The sequence below is a fragment of the Drosophila arizonae genome, chromosome 4 (assembly GCF_054131065.1).
Source record: "Drosophila arizonae isolate 15081-1271.41 chromosome 4, UAZ_ARI_1.0, whole genome shotgun sequence".
Lineage (NCBI taxonomy): Eukaryota > Metazoa > Arthropoda > Insecta > Diptera > Drosophilidae > Drosophila > Drosophila arizonae.
In genome coordinates this window covers 17217556-17240118 of record NC_142924.1, presented here as the reverse complement: position 1 = coordinate 17240118, position 22563 = coordinate 17217556, and the positions used below count along the sequence as shown (strand labels likewise).

General features: G+C 39.9%; 2 protein-coding genes across 15 annotated transcripts; both read right to left on the bottom strand.

The window, feature by feature from the left end:
- Positions 1–357: 357 nt before the first annotated feature.
- Positions 358–22060, bottom strand: Gbs-76A (Glycogen binding subunit 76A). 14 transcript variants are annotated; one of them, XM_089468365.1, is made up of 5 exons: positions 21680–21744; positions 21155–21406; positions 19917–20007; positions 5818–6066; positions 358–3893 (listed from the first exon to the last, which is right to left on the bottom strand). In XM_089468365.1, the coding sequence occupies exons 4-5, from the start codon at positions 5983–5985 to the stop codon at positions 2187–2189; spliced, it is 1875 nt and encodes a 624-aa protein (XP_089324491.1). In that variant the 5' UTR covers positions 5986–6066; positions 19917–20007; positions 21155–21406; positions 21680–21744; the 3' UTR covers positions 358–2186. The 14 variants fall into 14 exon arrangements, with proteins under 14 accessions (XP_089324491.1, XP_089324489.1, XP_089324490.1 ...); XM_089468357.1 differs by lacking the exons at positions 358–3893; positions 5818–6066 and adding exons at positions 6304–18215; positions 21809–21827 and having other exon boundaries at positions 19917–20050; positions 21680–21742; XM_089468363.1 differs by lacking the exons at positions 21155–21406; positions 21680–21744 and adding an exon at positions 15949–18215 and having other exon boundaries at positions 19917–20774.
- Positions 4264–5797, bottom strand: Prx1 (Peroxiredoxin 1). Its single transcript, XM_089468375.1, has one exon. The coding sequence runs from the start codon at positions 4948–4950 to the stop codon at positions 4363–4365; it is 588 nt and encodes a 195-aa protein (XP_089324501.1). The 5' UTR covers positions 4951–5797; the 3' UTR covers positions 4264–4362.
- Positions 22061–22563: the final 503 nt, after the last annotated feature.

Sequence of the window (22563 nt, the reverse complement as noted above, 5' to 3'; positions counted from 1 at the left end):
GGAAATTTGTTTGTGAACTTTCGCTTTTGAAAAGTGACCGTTACACATTTCGTTTTGCTTAAAACGTAATGAAAATACAACGTTTTACTGAGTAAAGTTTATTTATTTATTAAATCTTTAGTTTTGACATTGAAGCCCCGCGCGCTAGACAAACTAATTAATAACAATTTGTACCTTGGAGACAATGTTCTGTGGAACTATTTATCTAGGCAAGTTTTTCTTTAAAGCAGTCACACATGTACAATACATATATGTGTGTGTGTTAAATTATTTTTGGGCTGGCTGTCATTATACTCACGCTTCAGTCTAATTGTTAATGGGGGGCCATTGCTGTGGGGCGTTCTAAAAGTTTGTGTGAAATTTCGTTTCACTTTCATAGTTGTTATCTGTCGCATTTTGTATAAATATTTTTGTAACTTTTAAAGTTAGTTTTTTTTTTTTTATTGGGTTGGTTTCTTTACATGTTTGCTATGCAATAAACATATTTAACATTATTATAGATTTGCTTCATTAACTTTTACGTAGTTTTCCCAATTGAAAACGTTGAGGTAGCTGCGTTTTGTTTTCGTTCTTCATTTGGTTTTTTTCATTTTTTTCTTTTTTTTTTTTTTAACAATTAACTATTTGTATTAGGTTCTTGGTTATCCCTGATATATAATATATATGTGTGTGTGTATGTGGGATTGGTGTTGGACAATTTGTAACGTGTTCTATGATAACTCTCTAGGGGTGAGATGAACCGAACCTCATTCTTAAACTTAAAAGTTAATAAACGAAAACAAGCCACAAAAAATGTAACTACAATTTATAATAATTTTTTTATTTCGTATATTTTATATATATTTATATATATGTTTTGTTGTTGTTGTATGTATATCGTTTATATATATATATGCGCGTGTGTGTATGTGTGTTTATAATATTATACATAAAAAACATCGAAATCGTAAAATAAAGTCGAACTAAATTTAAAATAAAAGTAAAAAGTACAAATAAAACAAAAACAGAAAACAAAAACATTTAATAATTATTATTTTGGCATAGCGAAAAACGATTGTTCAGCATGTGGCAAAGGGGTTATCGAGGGCGGGTGGGGTGTGGAGGAAGTGTGGGCTGATGGGCGGATGTGGCTAGGAAATTCTGTAATTATCTCTCCCAGACGAGCCCAGATGCCAACAAGCATTTTGGCGTCTTGGAGTTAAATGCGCATCTGTTGGCACATTTTCTATCGAGTTCTTTGTTTTGCGTCTCTTTTCTTTTCTTTTGTTTTCTTTTTTTCTTTGGCAAGAGATTCAGCTCAGGCTTGTGGCTCCGCCTTGCAGTAGTAATTGGCTAAGGTGTGTCGTAGCCCGTTTGAAGTCTTATGGTAAACTTGAATTGACTAGAAAATAAAAGTTTCTTTGTTATTTCGGCTGTAGTAACAGTGGTAACTGAAGCGAGGAGCTACTGTACTTAAGCGCCCCATACACATGGCTGAACAATGCATAAAATATAATAATATATATATATATAAGGAGAATTATAGAAATGAAAATTGTAGTAGACATTGAAAACTGTTCATCATCATTATCATCGTCATCATCATCATCATTATCATTATCATTATCATTCATCATCCATCATCCATCATCATTAGTTATCACTTGCTCTTCTTCTTATAACGTACGACTATTAACTATCATTGGGATTCATTCTTCACTTTGCTGGCTCTGTTCATTCATCTATTTGTCTGCTGATCTGGCCAATCTTTAACATTAACTTGATTTCGCCTGGTTATCGAAGCGACTGCGTCTGTGCCATCAGCTCCGTCTGCTGCTTCAACTTCACTCTATAAAAATATAAACATTTGCCCTACGTACAAGAGTTAAAGAGAGAGAAAATTAGAGAGGGTGTCTGTATGTCTGTCTGTGTCTGTGTTTGTGTGTGTGTGTGTGTGGGTGTGAGGGTAGGATTTGGGGATTGCACCTTGCTCTATATATGTAGTTCTATGATCTCTGATCTCTGGGTGTGACAGACGCCCGTGGCACATGCCGTCAACACCGTCACCAATCGCTGATGGATCCACACGGGCATTGACGGCGCTGCGCCTCTACCGGACATTGACTGCAACACGACCCGCGTTCGCGTCGTCTACTGCCTCCTCGGAGTGCCCCCCGCTAACTGCTACTAACTAGACGTGCTTTAGTTTAGTAGAACGAACTGCACCAGGCATCGCCCACCGTGGGGCTTAGCAGGCCGACCAAATTGCTGCCATGGTGCGACGGCACGGCGCCATTCGCCACAGACGCCGGCGATGCCGTGTGAGTCGAGCTGGGCAAGCACTGGAAGCAGTAGTTGGCGCCATAGTTATTATCCCAAAACTGTTGGCCCTTGCACTGAAAGCGCACGGCGAACTCCAGCCGTTGCCCCACATGCAGCGAGTTCCCGAAGAGCACGAACGTAAACTTATCGGAGAAGCCGTCGCACGAGTTCTCCACGTAGTTGGCCTGCAGATCGGCGAAGCTGCGCCAGCCGTCCAGCGAGTAGCGTATGTGCACGGATTTGTGAAAGTCCAGATTGCGCACCCGCACCGTGCCGGCGATTGTCTGATTGATGTTGTCGGTGACAGCGGCATTCTCCAGCGACACCTGCTTCTCGCGCACCGCATCGAGGAATGTGGGCAGGCCGCCCGGCTGCTGGAACAGCGGCATCAAGATCTTATCGGACTTGGGCCCCAGCTGCAGCGGCGGCTCTGTGTCCAGTATTTCCAAATCCTCGAACGCTGACTTCGGTATTGTGGGTATTTCGTCCATGAACGTTTTCACATCCGCCAGATCTAGGCCCAGCACGTCGGCGAAGCGCACGATCTTCTTGCGGCCCGGCGTGCCCGGCGGCGTCTTGCCCGTCTTCAGAGAGGAGCAGCGTCGCACACGCTGCGGCCGACAGTCGTCCTCGTCGTCTGTGGTGTCGATGCCATGGCTGTGGCGCGACTTCTCCGCCTCGGCCTCCTCGACATCCTGCTGCGCCCGCTCCACCTGTGCCAGCTCCACGTTCACAGTCAGATTGCTGCATTTGTCCACCTCATCTGTGCCGCTGTCGGGTGTTTTCTGCTCCTCCCCGACTTCGCTTGCTGTGGTTTTCTGTTCTTGCTCAACTCTTTGCTCCTGCGGAGCCTTTACATAGCCATTGACCAGCGCTGGCTCCTCCACTTGCTCCTCGCTGAAGCCATTGTCCGGACTCTTGATGCTGTCGCTGTGCAGCTGCAGCTCGCTCAGGATTTGCGCCTGCAGCTGCGTCTCATCTTCTGGTTCTCTTGCCTGTGACTGTGACTGTGCCGGCTCCTGCTCTCTGTTCACCTGTTCCTGTTCCAATGGCTGCTGTTCCTTCTGCTGCTGTGGCTGCTGCTGCTCTCCCTCCTTCTGCTGTTGCTGATCGCCATTTGTCCATGCCTCATGTGCTCCATTCAGCTGCAATGTGTTCACATATTCATTCTGCTGCTCCGCTCCACTGCCGGGCACTTTGCCGCGCTCTGTCTGTGCCGGCTGCAGCTCCTGTGGCCCGGTGCCCATGTTGCTGCTGCTGCTGGTGGTGGCACCGGTGGCGGCATCGAAGTAGGGTCCATCTGTACTGCTGTGACTGCTGGCCGCCGAGGCGCACGCATAGCCCGACTCGGCGGTGGAGTTGTGTGGTGTATTCGAGGCGGTTTCTATGAGACGCAGGTACTCGCACTCATCCGCTGGGCTGCCTGGCGATTCCAGCTCGCAGTCAAAGTCGAAAAACGAGTCCGACTCCTGGCGCAGTGGCTGCAGATCGGTGACAGTCTGTTCCGATTCGTGTGCACTGACCCAGGTATTCGTATTGCTGCCATTTATAATCGGCTCATCCTCTGCATTGGCAACGCCCTCCTCGTTCGTCTGCAGCAGAGAAAAAGGGATGGATCAGAAGAGAGCTGATTAATTATCAAGAAAATTAAAGCTTGGAATTTAGTTAAGCTATAAAATTATTTTTAAATTATAATGCAAATATAAATATTAATATACATAAAATATCCAAATTTTAATTAAAAATTTTAAAATAAAATATTAATTTTAATTAAAATAAAAGAATCTGGCTAAAATATGTTTATTTAAAAACAATAATAAAATTAAATAAAAAAATTAATAAAAAAAAAAATGAATAAAATAAGAAAGAAAACATCTTCTTAAAGTCTCTTACACGTCAATATAAATAATATAAAAATTTAAATAAATAAAAATAATAAATAATAAAAAAAAAAAACCGAACTAATTTTCCAAATTTATTAACAATGTCTAAAGAATTGTGTTAAGTATTAAACATATTCTTGCACTCCTTCGTGTATCAGGTTTGGGAATGTATTTGGTTTCAGATGGCATTTTTGAAATAATCTTCTTTGCCAGACATATCCGGTTTCATGGTCCTGGAACCGGGTCTCCAATTAACTGGGCAAACCTCGCCAAACTCATCGCTATACTGAAAGGCCTGGACCAGGCGCAGTGCCTCCTCGACACTGCGTCCCACACCATTGTCATTGACCGAGATATGCCGCACGAGGCCGACACGATCGATAATGAACATGCCCCGATTGGCCAGACCTGTTGACTCGTCCAGCATCTGATAGTCGCGAGCAATCTTCATCGACTTGTCGGCCCACAGTGGTATATCGATTTCGCCGAGGCCGCCCGCCTTGCGCGGCTGCATCATCCAGGCGCAGTGAGCGAAATGACTGTCCGTCGAGCAGCCAATCACCTCACAGCCCACACTGCGGAACTCCTGGGCCCGGTCGCTGAACGCATGCAGTTCCGTTGGGCAGACGAACGAGAAGTTCGCCGGATAAAAGAGCAGTATCACATATTTGCCGCGATATTCGCTCAGTGTCATCACGCGATACGCGCTCATTGCCATGACAGCAATCGAATTGATTTCGGGTGCAATCTTACGTAGTAAATCCATTTTCAAAGTTGTGAAAGTAGGTCTCTAAATATGATGTAGCTTGTACGAAATCTGAATGAATTTTCTGGAGATCTGTTTGGACTGAGCTAAGGCTCGACAATAATGGGATTGCTTTGATCGAATGAATTTTGTAGAGTCTACAGCAAGTAGAGTCTACATGAAATCTATAGAGAGTAGGGTTAAACACCCTCAACAGGTTCACCACTATAGGCTATAATCTATGCAAATATTTTGTAAATAATATTAATAATAATATTGGCAATCATTGGGCTAATGATAATGGAAAATCTAATACCAATGAGTTATGGTAATGATAATGACAAAAATAATTATTTTGTGAATGGTAATTATAGTGATAACGATAATCAGAATGGGAATGCAAATGCTAATACCAAAGATAATGATAATATTAATGCTAATGCGATAAGCATAATGATAATACCACTGTCACTGGGAAATTAAAGTGCTAATGATAATGATAATAATTATTTAAATGGTAATGATAGCGTTAATAATCAAGTCAATATGATAGAGATCATGATAATGCTAATCCTCATTTTTATGATAAAGTCTTCTCTTGTGGTTGAGGTAGGCACTACACCATAAAGATAATATTAGTGATCATAATTTAAATGATAATACAAATAATGATATTATCAAATAATTACAAAGACTCTAATAAAACTTATATTAACTTGTATTATATACAATATCAAAAGAGAACATAGCTTATATACATCCTTAAGTGATTCTTATCAAATCTAGACATCCTACATATCCTACATATCCTTAAATGATTCTTATAAAATCTAGACATCCTTAACTAATTCTTATCAAATCCTCACATTAGCTATATTCCTAACTCACCTGTGATCCCAAGGTGCGCAGCTTTGAGGACAAACTGCGCGCGAATGCCTCGGCACGACCACGGCATGATGACATCCCTATGTTTGGTATTATGGAGATAATGCTGCAGGGCGGCCTATTGTCCGGCGTGCTACTGAGTGTTAATGGTTGATCGCCGGGCTCATTCATTTACGTCACGTCAATGTCTTGCGCTGAGCGGTGAGGCGGTGGGGCGGTGTGGTGCCAACGTCGGCGGCAACTGCAACAATGCTGCAAAACCATACAGAATATATACACAGATATAATGATAAATAGGTATACTTAGATGACGTGTCTGCGGGCATTATTATTTTCGTCTACTGACTAAAGCCCAGAAACAGGCGAGATTTTCGCAAGTAAACAAATAAATTTTGCTTTCTCTTAATTTTCCTTTCTGTTTTCTTTGCTGTTGCTGTTTTTTTTTTTTCTTTCTTTTTTTTCAGTTTCAATGCGAAAAACAGCTGGCAATTATTTTTTATATTTTACGCGATTGAATTAATTTTAGCTGCCTGTCAATTATTTAAATAGTCTATTCGGGCTATTATGAGCATTTGGCATTTGCACTAATGCATTTTTAGCATATTCGCAGTTCGATAAATATATCATTCATTTCGCTGCTCGTTCTTTTTGGGAATTTTTGTGCTCTGTGAATTTAATAAATGTGAAGGCAAACAAAGTGAATTATTAAATAATGCAAAAAATGTATTATATCATCTGTTCAACGCGTGACAATTCTATATATGTATATATATTAATGAAATCTTAATTGCTTTACATATTTATATTAAATACAATTAATTCATTGAGTATGCCCTGAATTTATTAAAATGAGAAATTAGTTGTATTAAAATATATATGGCAGATGGAATATCGTAGCAATTCTAAATGTATATTCTTGATATGGGAAACGAGCCGAGTTGCGTCTCTCTGCATGCTTTAGAAATCGATAATTATTTTCTTTTTAGTATTATCGATTAAGATCCTTATCGAAAATGAGTTCTAGATTCATGTGTGCTTAATACAATATTGATCTTTGATATATTTTGGAATTTGGTATTTCAAAGATATTACAACAACACTACTACTATTGCACTACAGTTACTACTACTTCTACAATTACAATATTTTTACTACAGCTACTACTATACTACTACTATTACACTGTTTTTACTGCTACTACTAATATTAAACTATATTCACTACTCCTACTATTACTACTACTATTTTTACTACTACTCTTACTACTATTTAACTGTTTTCACTACTCCTACTACTACTACTATTTTTACTACTACTCTTACTACTATTTAACTGTTTTCACTACTCCTACTACTACTACTACTATTTTTACTACTACTCTTACTACTATTTAACTGTTTTCACTACTCCTACTACTACTACTACTATTTTTACTACTACTCTTACTACTATTTAACTGTTTTCACTACTCCTACTACTACTACTACTATTTTTACTACTACTCTTACTACTATTTAACTGTTTTCACTACTCCTACTACTATCACACTATTTTTGCTACTACTATTACTACTATTTTTACTACTGCTACTACTACTATTACTACTATTTTGACTACTACTACTATTACTACTATTTTTACTACTGCTACTACTACTATTACTACTATTTTGACTACTACTACTATTACTACTATTTTTACTACTGCTACTACTACTATTACTACTATTTTTACTACTGCTACTACTACTATTACTACTATTTTGACTACTAATACTACTACTACTACTACTACTGCTACTTCTACTACTACTACTACTACTACTACTACTACTACTGCTACTTCTACTACTACTACTACTTTTTTTTTTTTTTTTTTTTTTTTTTTTTTTTGTTGGGCTGAGGTAGGAAAAAATGCTTTATGCACCGTCAGTCATGTCGTCACTTTGACCGGTGTGTCGGACTGCATAACTGCTTACCGACTAAAAAATCCTCCTCTTCTGGGGCTCAAATCCACCTTGGAACCAGGAGATATCCCGCATTAACCTTCAAGGTGGAACCCCATTGTGTGCTCTAAATGAGCGTTGCCCTCTGTGTGCCTGCGTCCAGGTCATACTTCTTCCGCCGCAGAACCTTTTCGGCGAAGTCATAGACTTTTTTCCAAGCGTCTATGCTGCTGCACATTTGCTGTACTAACGTCTCTACTTTGACTTCACCTACTGTATCTGCCAGGTCGATTCTTTCTTCCGACCATCTTTTGCAATTGAAGAAGGTGTGTTCTGCATCGTCCATTGCATTTTCGCAGTAAATGCAGCTGGATTCGGCAGTTTTCCCCATTTTATTTAGGTACTTTCGAAAGTATCCATGTCCGGAGAGTAGTTGTGTCAAATAGAAAGACGTTTCACCGTGCTTTCTATTTATCCACTGCTCCAGATCGGGGATTATTTTAGCGGTCCATCTTCCATACCTTTCGCATGACCATCTCGCCTTCCACGAGACTATGGTTTGCTGTCGTATGCTCTTTGCCGCATGTTCTGAGTATTCTCCTCTTTGCCGAAGATTCCATATTTTTTTGCGCTCTTGGGCAAGCAAGTCAACCGGTATGACTGCTGCTATCACAGTCACGGCCGCCCCGGAGACTGTGCGGTACGCCGATGTTATCCTTAAGGCTGCTCTTCGTTGCACAGCTAGCATCGGTTTTCGCCTTACATTCGCCTCTAAGGTATCCGCCCATACTTCACTGCCATATAGCAGTATTGCATTTGTCGCTTCCATGAGGAGTCTCCGTTTTCCTGCCGTCGGGCCGTCAACGTTTGCCATCAGTCTACTCAGAGACCCCGTTGCTGTCGCTGTTTTCCGCGTGGCATACTTCAGCTGTTCCCAGAAGGTAAGTTTACTGTCCAGCCTAACGCCTAGATAGTTCACTGTCCTCTGCGTCCTTATCAGGTTTCCGCTTACTCGCATCTCTATTTCGGTTGGGATCTGCTTCCCCGTGAACAGAAGTAACTCTGTTTTATGGGTGGCAAGCTCCAATCCTCGAGAGCTGAGCCATGTCTGTGTGCGGATCATGACTTGGGTAAGTCTCTTTTGGGCCTCTATGGTGTTTCTGGCAGTAATGACGGCTGCGATATCATCGGCATAACCAATAAGGAAGGTGTCTTCAGGCATTTCCAGTCTTAGGATGTCGTCGTAGCTGATATTCCACAGGTCTGGTCCCAGGATTGACCCCTGTGCAGCTCCTCCAGTTACTCTGTATCGTTTTGTTCCAGTTTGCGTGGAGTACAGGAGTATTCGATCCTGCAAATAGCTCCTGATCATATTCATGAGGTACTCCGGTATCTGGAAGCGGTGTTCCAAGGAAGTAAGCATATCAGTCCACCTTACACTATTAAAGGCGTTTTTAACGTCCAGCGTTGCTAACAGAACAACTGGGCGCGAGTATGCATTTCCTCTTTGCGTAGCTCTGGCTGCCTGAACCACTTCATCGATAGCTCCCATTGTGGATTTTCCAGCTCTGAACCCATGTTGCCTAGGGCTAAGTCCTCCAGCAGCCTCTACTGCTGCGAGTAGTCTAGGTCTTATGAGCTTTTCTAAAAGCTTCCCAGCTGTGTTTAACATACACAATGGGCGATAAGCCGAGGGTGTATTGGGATCGCCTTTGCCTTTGCTAATGAGCACCAGTCTTTGTTCTTTCCACGCTTCTGGGAATATCCTTTCTTTTAGACATGCGTTATACATCCTAAGTAGAAAAGTGGGACGTCCTGATGCTATCACCTTCAGTATTTCTGCCGGTATATTATCTGGTCCCGGCGCTTTCTTGTTCTTCAGGGAGAGAGCTGCAATGTTGAGTTCTTCCTCGGTGAAATCTGGGACTAAACCATCGAGCTCTACGGGTGCTCGCTCATGCGCCTCGTGGATGTGTGCTGGAAATAGTGTTTCCACTATGTGATCCATCGTGTCATCATCCACGTTTGGCACTGCTCCGTAGTTTCTCAGCTTTTTCATGACTATCTTGTAGCCAAGTCCCCAAGGGTCTTTATTTATATCTTTGCAGAGCTCTTTCCACTTGTCATGCTTACTGCGTGTGATAGCAATCGACAGTTCTTTTCTCGCAATCTTGGCTGCTAACGCTTCCGTCGTGAAATTTCCAGAGCGTCGTGCCCTTGTTAGCCTTCTTCTACATTGTATGCATACTTTCCTTTTTTCTGCAATATCGTGGTTCCACCAGTACGCCTGTCGTCTACCTCCGTGTTTGCTGTGCGTTTTTGGCATCGATACGTTACACGCTCTTTCCATAGCGGTTAGGCTTCTTTCGACCACTTGCTTCGACGTCAATGTGCCGTCGAACTGTCGTTCTCGCCTATCTAATTCAGCTAGTAGTTTGCCTGTATCCACCTTACTTATGTCCCATCTATGAGAAGTCTTTCTTGAGTATGATGGGTGGTTTTGCTGACTGGTATTTTGGAAGTCATATGATATATACTCGTGATCACTTCCCGTGAAGTCATCGAGTATCTTCCAGTCCTTTATCCGATCTACGATGTGTTCGGATCCAAAGGTTACGTCAGGTATTGTGCCTTCACATCCCGGCCTATGGAAGGTAGGTCTGCTTCCTCGGTTTGCTACCACTAACCCGGACCTAGCGGCCATATCCATAATTTTTCGTCCTCTAGAGTTAGTAGACGACATTCCCCAGTCCACTGCTCGTGCATTCAGATCGCCTGCCACAATGAAGGGCTGCCGTCGATCCACGAGGAGATCCTCGATTGCATCGAGTTTATTCTGGAAGGTGCTTATGTCATCGCTAGGGGTTAGGTAGCAACTGACTACTGCGACTTCTCTGAAGCGTGCGTAGACGTAGCAGTTTCCCATCTTGCTTTCTAGTGGCTGTTGTCCACTACTACTGGGGATCCATATGGCCGCAGTCTTGGTGTCGTCCTCTAACCAAACTCCGTTCTCTTTTCGCTTATATTGCTCACTGATGATCACTACATCTATAGCATGTTCTGCTACTATCTGTGTCAAAAGTGCATCTGCCGTTTTGCTCCGGTGTAGATTACCTTGGAGAATTTTCAACATTTTGCTGTAGTTTGTCGTGTGCTTGGGCATTTCTGCGATCCCGGCATGTGATCGACAGAAGTACGCCCCGCATCCGTGCAAATGCAGCATTTTGGTGGTTTTTTGCAGTCTTTCATCTTGTGACCTGATTCACCACATCTAATGCAGATGCCACCACCACTTCTGTCCGGTCCTGTGCAGTTGGTCTGCAGATGGCCGACCCCGAAGCATCTGTAGCATCTGCGGATGGGTTGACACATCCTGGGCCTAGCCCTGACAAAACCAATTTTAATGTCTGAGCTCAGCAACGTCTCCGCTAATTGGCTTTCTAAAGTTACAAAGGCCCTTACTTGCTCTCGACTGTTTGGGGCAGTGACTTTTATGCGCAAGTCCACTGATGAATTATCAAGGACTTGTCGCACTGCCTCAGCCACCTCAGACTCTACAGTTAGTGAGTCTAGATCTCGGATCTCCACTGTCGCTGTAGGCTTTAACTCGGCTACCGTGGCTGTTTTTTTAACGGTAGCCTTTAGTTTTTCAACTAGTTCTGGATGTAACTTTTCCCCTCTGCTCAGTTCTACAAGGAGTGCCCCGGATCGGGTTTTCCTTATGCCTCTCACGTTTGCCTTTTCGTCCTGTTGGATTGTGCTGCGTATGTTTCGTAAAACATCTACGTAGCTTTGTCCACTTTCAGGTTTTATGAGGACTGCTTCTGAACGGGGAGGTTTCTTCTTCTCTTTTTTTGCTGGTTGTTTTACTACTTTCGGCTTTTCTGCGGGTGCCGAAGTAGTCTTTTCCGCTCTTTGTTTCAAAGTCCCTTTTCTGGTGACTTTTTGCCACAAGTTCTGTTGTCCCTTGCAAAGTTTTTTGCCGGACTCAGACTCTAGGGGGCTAGGGGCTTGTCTCTTTTGAATGGTAGGTGTTTCCACCGTTTCCAAGATCCGTGCCTCTGCTGCTGGCTCTAATTGCTTCTGCTTAGTTGCTTCAGCTTCCAGTTTCTTCCAGGAGTTCCTACAGTGTCCTAGGATATCGAGTAGTTCGTCTAGGTCGGATACCCCGCTTTTAACATCCAGACTGATGTTTTTTTGTTTAGCGACAGCGGTCTTTATGCGCCGCAGCGCCTGGCGACATTTTAGAATGGCATCCTCTTCCTCGGCCCGGAGTTTCAACATGTACTCATGCCTTGGAGAGATTACCGCCTCTGCAACAGTGTTTGGGACACCTACTTCAGCGGCAGCGGTTTTTGGAGTTTCCTCCACACTTCTTGGCGCCTGCGCTACAGGGCTCCTTTGCATTTTTGAGCTTTTGCCAAAGCCCAGCCGTGGGTCCGTGAAACGGGCCTCGCTCTCTTCCAGTGGTGTTCCACTGATTGTTTTTTTGGTTGTTGGGGTCTTTCTAAATTCCATTTTAAGGGGTCCCGACTCCAAGCCGCTATCTTAGATCGGGTGTACAGTTACTCAAACAATCCTCATGGTTATCTGTGCATAGCAGGGAGGCCATGCGAGGGTTGACTTTGGTCCTTATGGGAGCCAATGTTCAGAGCCAGGATCTTGCACAAATTAAGGATATATCAACTTAAACCTGTACCACCAATGAAGAATCAGTTGGTGACGATCTTCGAACGTACTTGGAGGCCTGCCAGGGTTTTAACGGGACGGAGGCAGCTGCAGCATTGACCTAGGAGCCATTTCCGCAGGATGTCACTCCTGCTTACTGAGGTCCTAGAATGCGACAGCTGTCAGCCCAGGGGCAAACATTTCAGAAATCGTGTATTTTTCGAAGTCAGGGGTCGGTCAAAGATTTCACTTTAGTAAGTTCTATCTTTCTATTTCTTCTAAAGTCGCTGCACACATTAGTTCACGATTGGTCGGCTGCCCAATCGCTATCCAGTGGGGCCGATCGTGGAGGCTGTGTGTCAACTTGAATTACCAGTGACAAGGATTGCTATTGAAAGTCTCTAGACGAGCAACGTAGCGTTGCCTTGTTTTCGTAACCCCATCCCACCACTACTACTACTACTACTACTACTACTACTACTACTGTTACTTCTACTTCTACTACTACTACTACTACTACTACTACTACTACTGCTACTTCTACTTCTACTACTACTACTACTACTACTACTACTGCTACTTCTACTACTACTACTACTACTACTACTTCTACTACTACTACTACTCGGGCAGTGTCGACTAACCCTTACTTATCGAGAACCCTTACTTTTACCAGGCTTTTGTTTTGTACCTAGTCAAAGCGATTCATTGAGGCACACCATAAACAAAAAACAATCGTTATATACTAATTGCAGCTTGTTTGGCTTTTTATTTTTTTTAAGAACAATTGGCAGGTGGTTGGCTTTTTTATTGTTTTCGCTTTGTTAACTGCAACACGTGCTCGCTCGATCAGGTGCTGAAAGGCACGCCCACATATGTATAGCAAACCAATTCAGATATAGCCCAACCCAAGAGGAGCACAGCGAATGCACCAATCACGTCGCTGTTTTTTGTTTTGTTTTTATTTTATCAATTGGCCTTGAACTTGGTCACCTTTTTGTTGTGTTTGGGCTTTGGCAGTACAACTTTTTTTTTTTTTTTTTTTTGCTGGCAGCCAGCATAGGAAGCTTAATAAACATTGAAGTAAGGCTGTGCCAAAGGCTGCAAAAAACAATTGCCCCTGACAGTCGATTGACTTAAGGAGGTCAGTATCGCTAGCTCTCTATTTATTTATCACTAAAGGTTTCATTAAACAAAGAGCTGCATTAATTATCTAGTTGTGTTTATGGCAGAGGGCAAACTGGCTTCTTTCTGAATCACATTGCTACCTTTGGCATTGCATATTGATAGAGCGAGAGAGGGTGTGTGTGTGTGAGAGAGAGAGAGCGCGCATCGCATTCACTTTGTTTCAGTCCCTTTTTTGCTACAGCCAAAATGAAAATGGTTTTTGGACCAAGTCCAAATGACTAAATGCGTTTTGGCGGCGGCAGATGACGCGCAAAATAAATAGAGTGTGTGAGAGAGAGAGAGAGAGAGACAGAGAGAGCAACTGGTGAGATAGAAGAAAATATGAAACTTTTCGGAAATTATTAAATTAATTCCAGTGAGCTGTCAAAAGTAGAAGAGAAAATCTTATAGCTGCCAAACACGAGAATTATAAAATTACAAAAAAATGTCAACTAATTAATGAATATTATATAATTTATGGCCGAATGGAACTGAAATAAACATGCAAATTTCTACATGAAGAAATCTCAAGAATCTTTGGCCAAAGAAGTTCAATGTACTAATATTTAACTTAATTCAGCTAACATGAAAATATATATAAGAAAATCATTTCCACATCAGATGCCACAAATTTAAAATAGAATTAAGTGTTTCTTTTTTTTATAATAATAAAAATCACAGATTTATATATTATTATGTGGTCATTCGTATAACGAATGCAAATCTGTGGAAACTAAGAATTCGCTAAAAATAAAAATTGAACAGCGCATTAGTGTTTTTCCAAAAGGAACATTTCCGTTTTTAAGTTTTCTCTTATACTTTTCTTTATTTTTATATTTACGGCCATTAATTTTTTAATACTATTCAGCTGAATTTATGTTTTGTTTTGATGAGTAGCTCACATTTTTTCTCTTGTACTTTCTCGCAAGTGCGTCGCCTCTAGCTGCCACGCAGTGCCAAAAAAAAAAAAAAAAAATAGATACTTCTCAGGCCCGTTTGTAGTGTCGCCCGTAAGCAGCTTAATTGAATTAAATTGGGCAAAATGTGTGGCCCGGCGGTGTTAATCAATTGATATGTCTCTGTCTGTCTGTAGCTCTCAAGTGGCACCCTAACAACAGCCAGAACTTTTGCATAAAGTTTGATTAGTTAACTTTGTTTTCTGGTCAAGCGAATAATAAAAGACATGCGCCGTTAAGGTGTCAATTTGAAGATAAAAGATATATTGGCCACGGGCCGAAGTTCAACTTGAATAAATATATTCAGAGAGAATATATGCATATGCTTATATTAGGCTAGATTGCTTGTTAGTCGGCAATCCTAATTAGTTGAATTAATTAATGTTCGATCTACTATTTGTTGACTGACTCACTTTATATATATGGATGGGTATTACTATCAAAAATATATAGCTAGTGGCCTGATTAGCTATATTTTAGCTCATAGTATTTGCATTTCACAGATGATATTGCACTTAGTATTTGTATACAGCGATTTATTTCGCTAATAGAAATATTCTGGTTGACTACCCAACCGCAGGTATATACATATATGTATTAGCTATGTAATCTAATGCGACTTTGTTTAGGTGTAGAACTATTGAAAAACTCTTTAAGCATGGCAAAAATATATGCCAAACATATTTTCTGTTAGTTTTATGTTTGAAGATCTATTATAGATCAACTTAGAAATATTTCACCATCGATAGCAAGCCTAGTCATAGCAACGATATTGAAATCAAGTTTTATATTTGATGATTCTATTTAACTATTGATTGGGTATCGAGAAGTATTTTTTTTTATCTTTATATCATATTATATGATATTTTTTATATTATTTTATATTATTATTGCAGATATTGCAAACACTTTATAAATATAATAAATGGTTAAATTAATTTTTATATTTAAAAATATCGTCAACTGCATTTTCTATACAATTGCTAATTGATTGCAAATATATATATAACATTTTTGTATATATATATTCTAGAGCATCTTAGATACAATTCCAAAATGGTTTCACAGTGATCATAGAATAATTGTTGCTAGAAGTATTCATTTGTTACACAAGCCCAGTTACAGCGCGTAAAATCAACTCATATATGTGTATATCACTCATAACTGTACATTATATATTTCGTAGCATCAACAGTTTCGGTTTGAGTTCACCTGGCAGTGACATGACTTCAAGGATGCGGGGGCGTTATTTAATCATGCCGCGCCGGCGTTTCGATTATGCCTGTTGATAAGGAATTTGCATTTATTTATAGCCAACGCTTTGAAAACACACGGAGCGCACATTCTGACCCGTTTTGAACTGAACCGAACCGAACGCTTGCTATCTCGCTTACTCACATGCACCAGCTGCTGCTGCTGCGGCTGCGGCTGCGGCTGCCTGATCGATAGCTTGGTAAGCCTTTTACGTTACCCGTTTCGGGTTGAGGCATCAACTTCAAAATTTGTAAACACTTGCAACTCTATTGCGGAAAAGCGACAACTTTACGGTTTCCGGACTGGGACTGCACCACGTCTGCGCCGGTTCTGTGGCGAGCATGCACTGAAAGCGCTTTTTTTTTATTATTTATATAATTTTTTTTTTGGCATTAAGCGAACTTGCGCTGATTGATAAGGCAGCAAAATCGAAGCGCAGCAAATCGCACCGCCAGCGTCTGGCCTGTCACTGATCAACTGTGATGTTTCTGTGTTCGGCCTGTATATGAGTGTTTGATTGTGTGTGTGAGCATTTGTAACTGTAGCTGCGGCTGCATCTGTGTGTCTGTGTGTATCTCTCTGTGTAGCACGTCTCTGTGCTTGTGTGGGTAAGCGTAATCGCTGCAATCCCAAAGGTAAGACAAATGCAGCGACTGAGGCGACCTTCTGCCCGCACCTTACCGCTGCCATTGCCTGACAGCCGCTTGCATAGAGAAATGCTCGTGATCAGCGACGCGTCGTCGTCAGTGTCCGCCACTATCCACTGAGAGCGACAGAGAGAGAAGAAGTGAGAGTGAGAAAGGGCAACAGGCTATGCTGATCGACTATGCCACATTTAATGTTGTATAGAAAATGCAGGATTGGCGAAGTAGATCCTAATGCATAGATTTTTAAAGTATTATTATATTATTTATAATAAAGTATTAAAGTATTATTATATTATATATAAATCCATATCGCAGCTTAAATATTTATATTTATTTTTATTTAAATATATGCTAACGTAAGAATAGTAAAGTAAAGGGAGAACTGTAGGCTAGTTTAGTTCGAATTTTTGTTCATTTTCTATTTGTTGATTAAAAACTACATGTTTGGAGCTCCCATTAATATTTTAATAAGATTCATAAATAATAAAAAATAAGAAAAAAAAAAAATAGAGGAAGTAAGAAGAGCTAAAAATCTAGAAACAGAAGGCCAGCTTATAAATATTTATACATGTTTTTTAATTAAAAAAAATTTTTTTTTATTTATTTTTTTTTTTTTTTGTCTACCTAAAAATAAGATTTTAACAGACGTATCTCAGCTAGATTTTTCTGTTGTTTAATGGAAAAAGTTTCTATAAAATAGTTGCTTCAGTGTACTTCAACTTCATCTCACTTCACATCATATTGTATGCAAAAATCTTTCAAATCTTTAAATGAATTAAAATTATTAATATAAATATAAAATGCTGCTAGTTTTACAATTTGTTTACTGAATTGAACCATTGTTCTCTATAAAAGAGATTCTTGAGGGAATTTTAACTACGTCGCTCTCTTCACATTACATGATTAGAAATCGTTCGCAAATATCATGAGCTCAGCCCACAGTATTTACCGATAGGCATCTGGCTTATCAACTACACAAATGCCAATTGTCACTGATAATATCCCGCTGTGATTTTGATAATATGTTAGCCAAATGCTTCGGCTATTAGCGTTTGGCTATGCTCGAATCGTTATCAGTTCGCGTTTCAGATTTGCTATGAACAAATTTATTGGTGTTGTAATAGCGGATTTAGCAGATAAGTGGCATGCATGAGAAACGCATGAGAAGAGGATGGCAATAATACTAATAAGTTGTGTCTCTATCCATGCGAAATTTGTAGGGTTAGCTTTGGACTTACTCGTGGCTCATTTATCAAAAATAGCATTAGCAACAGAGAAAGGCCTTCAATTATCCGCACATGATCTTGCATAATTATCAACTATGTGAATACTTATATATTTGTGTATCTTCTATATACAAATCTACACAAGCTTTCCATAGTTTAGTTTGGCATTTCTTTTTTGCCTTATTTTTTGATTTATTATTTTTTTATTTTTCGCTATTCACTCATGTGCCGCCCACTCAACAAGCCGCAACAGCTGACTGTGCTAGCGCAGAATGATATTTCTTATTTATAAATAAGCAAGATATTATATTAATATATGTATATCTCTTCATAATATACATATGCATATATTTTCTTTATTTATGGCGAATTAGCCAAATTGACAAACGCACGTAACATGCCACAGTGCCTGTGAATAGTCAGCTACTGCGACTTTGACTGCGACGACTGCGCCTTTGCGCCATTCCTAGCGGGCGGCAGGAACACGCCGGAGCTGTGGAAAGTTTGGCGGGCGCCCAATCGATTGTTGGTTAATTTTCTGTGGATGTCAAAACAATCAATAGACAATACAGCCCGAGGCCTCGAGAGCTCATGCACAAGCGCCATGCTACACGTCTTATGTCAAGACGCGGCTATGGATAGCGCTAAGTAGTCAAGTATTTGGCTGTTTGTGGTGCCGCGGTCAGTGCGTGTGTTTTTTACTTTGGTGTGGGTGGGTTGCTTCCTTTGGTGGGGCAGCGCGTGTATTTTATTTATATTTGTATGACATTGCTACCCACTGAAATGTCAAAAGCAAACAAAGCCAAGCACCGCCACAATAATAATAATAATAAAAGCAACAACAACAACAACAACGACAACATGAGCATCAGCAATAGCAGCGATGCGAAAAACGCTTGTGCCGTTTTCAATCCAGACGCACGCACATATACAGATATAGATACAGACACAGATACACAGATACAGATACTTTCGATTTTCACATGCTTTCGTTTTCCGTTGGCTACGCTTACGGCCCGTGCTTTGATTTGAATAGGCTATCATTGAAGCCTGTTTGGGTTAGTAGTCTCCAAGCAATGTTAAAGATAGTGTCAAGGGCCGGGCAAAGATTTTCTATTTCCCTTTTTCCTTGTTGTTTGTTTTTGTCGTTAAACAGATAAACAGTTAGGCAAACAGAATAGTAGGTGTAATTTGCTTTGCATAAATAAATGGACTGCTCATATCTGTGTAACGAGCTTAACAGTAGTTAAGTTGTTTTTCTTTCTGAATCACTTTTGTTTGAGTGAAATTGAAAAAAAGTTTAAATGTGTAATTATTTAAATTTAGTCATAAATTGATATGCAAAAATGATTTAACAATAAAATATCAATCAAAAAGAATGTATTTTCTTTTCATTTAGAATTGAATAAATATATATTTTTTGCACTCTTGGATTAATGGAAAATAAAAATGAAGGAAAAATTATTAAAAGTTAGTTTTAATTATTTTTTTTTGTCATTAAATGCGCATCAATTAAATTTATTTTACTCTAATCAATTTTAAAAATGAAAAAAATATTTACATTTTATTTACTTTAATTGTGACTGACAATATATTAACCAATCAAAAAATATATACTATTTATTTATTTATTTAAATTATTTTTATATTTTCTTTCTCGTTTTGGCCATTTCTGTTTGCACGAAATCGAAGGATAATTTATTTAATTTCAGATATCAAATTGTTTATACAAAATATTTTATTTAAGTTATTTATTTAAATTCATTTTGGAAGATTTCTAAAATATATTTTTAAACATTTAAATATATATTATATCTAAATCTAGATCTCAATTTTAATAATTTTTAAATTAGTTAATAAATTAAATATTGCAACAAAATATTGAGTTCTTAATGATATCGAAAGTAAATCAATCCGCATAAAAAAGTTTCCCTCAAAACTCTATTAATCAGCGCGAAGTTAGCAACAAAAAATTGTAATTTCCATGGAAATTGTTACTTCATTTATGCATGTTCCACACGTAAGCCCATATTAAACAGTTCAATGTCAAAATGGAATTGAAACACTTGTTCATAATTATATAAATTATGGCAACAACAATGCAGCATGGCTAATTTGTATAGAGCAAACAGTAAAAAAAAAAAAAACAAAAACTTTGCACGCACAGCTTATGCATATAGAAGATTATTTTTGTATGTATATCGCCATGATTCTATTATGATTAATAATTTTTACTAACCTGAGCTGCTGTTGCTGTTGTTGTTGTTGTTGTTATTATTCTTTAACTCCGATGGATTTCCTACTATTTGCTATTCTTCCAAGTTTTTGGCCTGGTCCGTTCACGTTGTAATAAAAAAATATGTGTTGTCAGAGCTGTCGCATAAATATCGTATATATAAATATATATGTATATATTACATATATTTATGTTTATAGATATATATATATATATATTTATATATGGAAGTCGTCGTTATGTTTTGGCTATGTATTATTGCGTGCTTTGGTAACGTTATGTGGTATATAGCCAGCGCCGCCTTAAAACTGTGCCAAGGAACTGTGGCCCAGCGAGCGGGTCGAGTGGCGAAGGATGGACGATTTGCCTGGCCTGAACTTTCACTTTTAGTGCACACACACGCACACACTCTCTCACAAATTGTGCCCACAGATGGCGCTAGTTGCTTAGATAACACTTTTCTTTCTTCTCTTTTTGTATTATTTTATAATCATGCACTGCTTCAAAAGGCGGATATGTTTAGGATTAGACTTTATTTGGACTTTATTTGGCTTCCGTATCTCTCTCGCTTTCTTTCTTTCTCTCGTTCTTTCTTTCTTGCACACACGCGACGGCTGATGGAAAGTTGTGATTATAATAAAAAACAGGAGCTAGTAAGACCGTCGGGTTCTACTCGTGGCGAATGTCAAGCACGCCGAGACACTCACTAGAGCTCACGCCAAATACGATACGATACAAAAATTTCAATTTCAATTTAAATCCATTTCTGTATTTTGCCAGCGCTCGTCGTGGCAGCCGTGGCAGCACCGCCAGTTGTAGTGGCAACGACGGCTACTTGGTCGCAATAAGAGTGTCATTCAAGGGCATTGCAAGGTCATAGCAGCTCACCAGCGACAGTCGACTGTCGACAGTCGGCGGCAGTCGGTAGTCGGCAGTTGCGTCTTTCGCCCACTGGCTGGCTGGCTGGCGGGCTACGCTGCCGAGAGTACGCATTGGCATGGGACTCATTCGGATACATATACAGAAAGATACGATACGAGCACTTTTTTTTCGCAACTGAGAAGAGAACTTGTTCGCATTTAGAGAGCGTGAGAATTGAGAGTTGAGCAGCTGGCCCGCCCGGCAGATCGCACGCTGCGCTTTAATTAGTATTAATTTGACATCAGCTGATATCCAACTACTGCTGCCGCTGCTGCTGCTTCGAGAGTATCTTATACAGATACAGTTACACTTCAACTCACGAATTGCTTTCTAGACTTTTTTAACTGCGACCAGACGCGTCGTCGGCTGCTGCTGCTGCTGCTGCTGCATTGCGTTCTGCTTGCGATTCAGCCTGCCTGCCCGCCCGTGCGGTTGTCCTGTCGTGTGGCAACTGACGAATCGAATTCGAGTATGCTGCATGCTTTGCCGCTTCCTTGAAACTCTCACTTTTCTCTATACTTCATCGGCTCTCCGTCTAGCACAATGGGTTGGCTGGGTGCTGTTTACGTATTCTGAGAGCGGGAGAGGAAGAGGGAGAGCAAGCATCAATTACTTTGCTATCGAACCGTGGGATAAAAGCTTAGGTAGATATGATAGATAGGATTACTGAAATTTTTAAATTATAAATTTTATATTATATATTATTCAAATTTATATTGAATAAAATATTTTATATTTTGTAATAATATAATATAATTTAATATTTTAAAATACAAAAAATACATTTATTTATAAGTAAATAGATCCTAGAGCAGCTATGAAACAAATTACAAAGTTAAGCTCACCAGCTGATTTTCCTGTTTGATTTCGTTATTCCATTTCCACCCCAAAATGAAGTATGTATTTACCTGCACCAGAACAATTGCAAACTACCTGAAATGAGGCTAAACCAATTAATATTGTTCCACTGTTACATGCTGTGCTGTGGTCCCGTTTAGTCTCAGTGCGCGTTCTCTCTCTTTCTGCTTCTCACGTTCTTCGTCTATTTCACTTCAGCTAGTCAAGTGTAAAACCGGCGTTTATTTTATGATTATTATTTGCAAATGTTATTGTTTTGCTTAATGTTTGCTGAAATCGTTTTTCATTGTTTTGTTAAGCTTTTAGTTTGTTTTAAAATTGCAGTTTATTTAGTATTTTTACCAGCTGCCAGCCTGTCTATGATGTATTGTTTGAATACATATGTATATACAAAATATTAACAAGTTGTGTGCGTGTGCTTCTATATGTACATTTTGTACATACATACATATGCATGCACATACATATGTATATATAGTATTTAATACCTTGGGTCTTCTGTGCTCTTCGCTCTCATCTTAAAGGTGCGTTGACCGCAATTGGCCTGCCTGCTGCAATACTACTGCAATTACTGTACACTATATGTATGTATATATGGCGTATGTAGATGCCGCTGAAAATGTACAGATGTGTATGTGTGTATTTGTATACGTGCTGGTGCTGGGCATTGCATTCTGACTCGAATTTATCCAAACAATCAAGCGAACGAGCGAACTATGCCGCTATGCTGTGTTTGTATTTCTCTCATTTGCTTATTTTATCTCTCACCGACTCTCTCTCTTGGTGTGTTGTCATGCTCTTTGGATAATTCGCTCTTCTGTTCCACTTTCAGCTGTGGGTCAAAAGCTACTTTCGCTTTCATTTCAATGCG

Excerpts from the sequence above, each read along its gene's own strand:
- Prx1 (XM_089468375.1), bottom strand. The coding sequence starts at position 4,950 with ATGGATTTACTACGTAAGATTGCACCCGAAATCAATTCGATTGCTGTC.
- Gbs-76A (XM_089468359.1), bottom strand. The coding sequence starts at position 10,982 with ATGCTGCATTTGCACGGATGCGGGGCGTACTTCTGTCGATCACATGCC.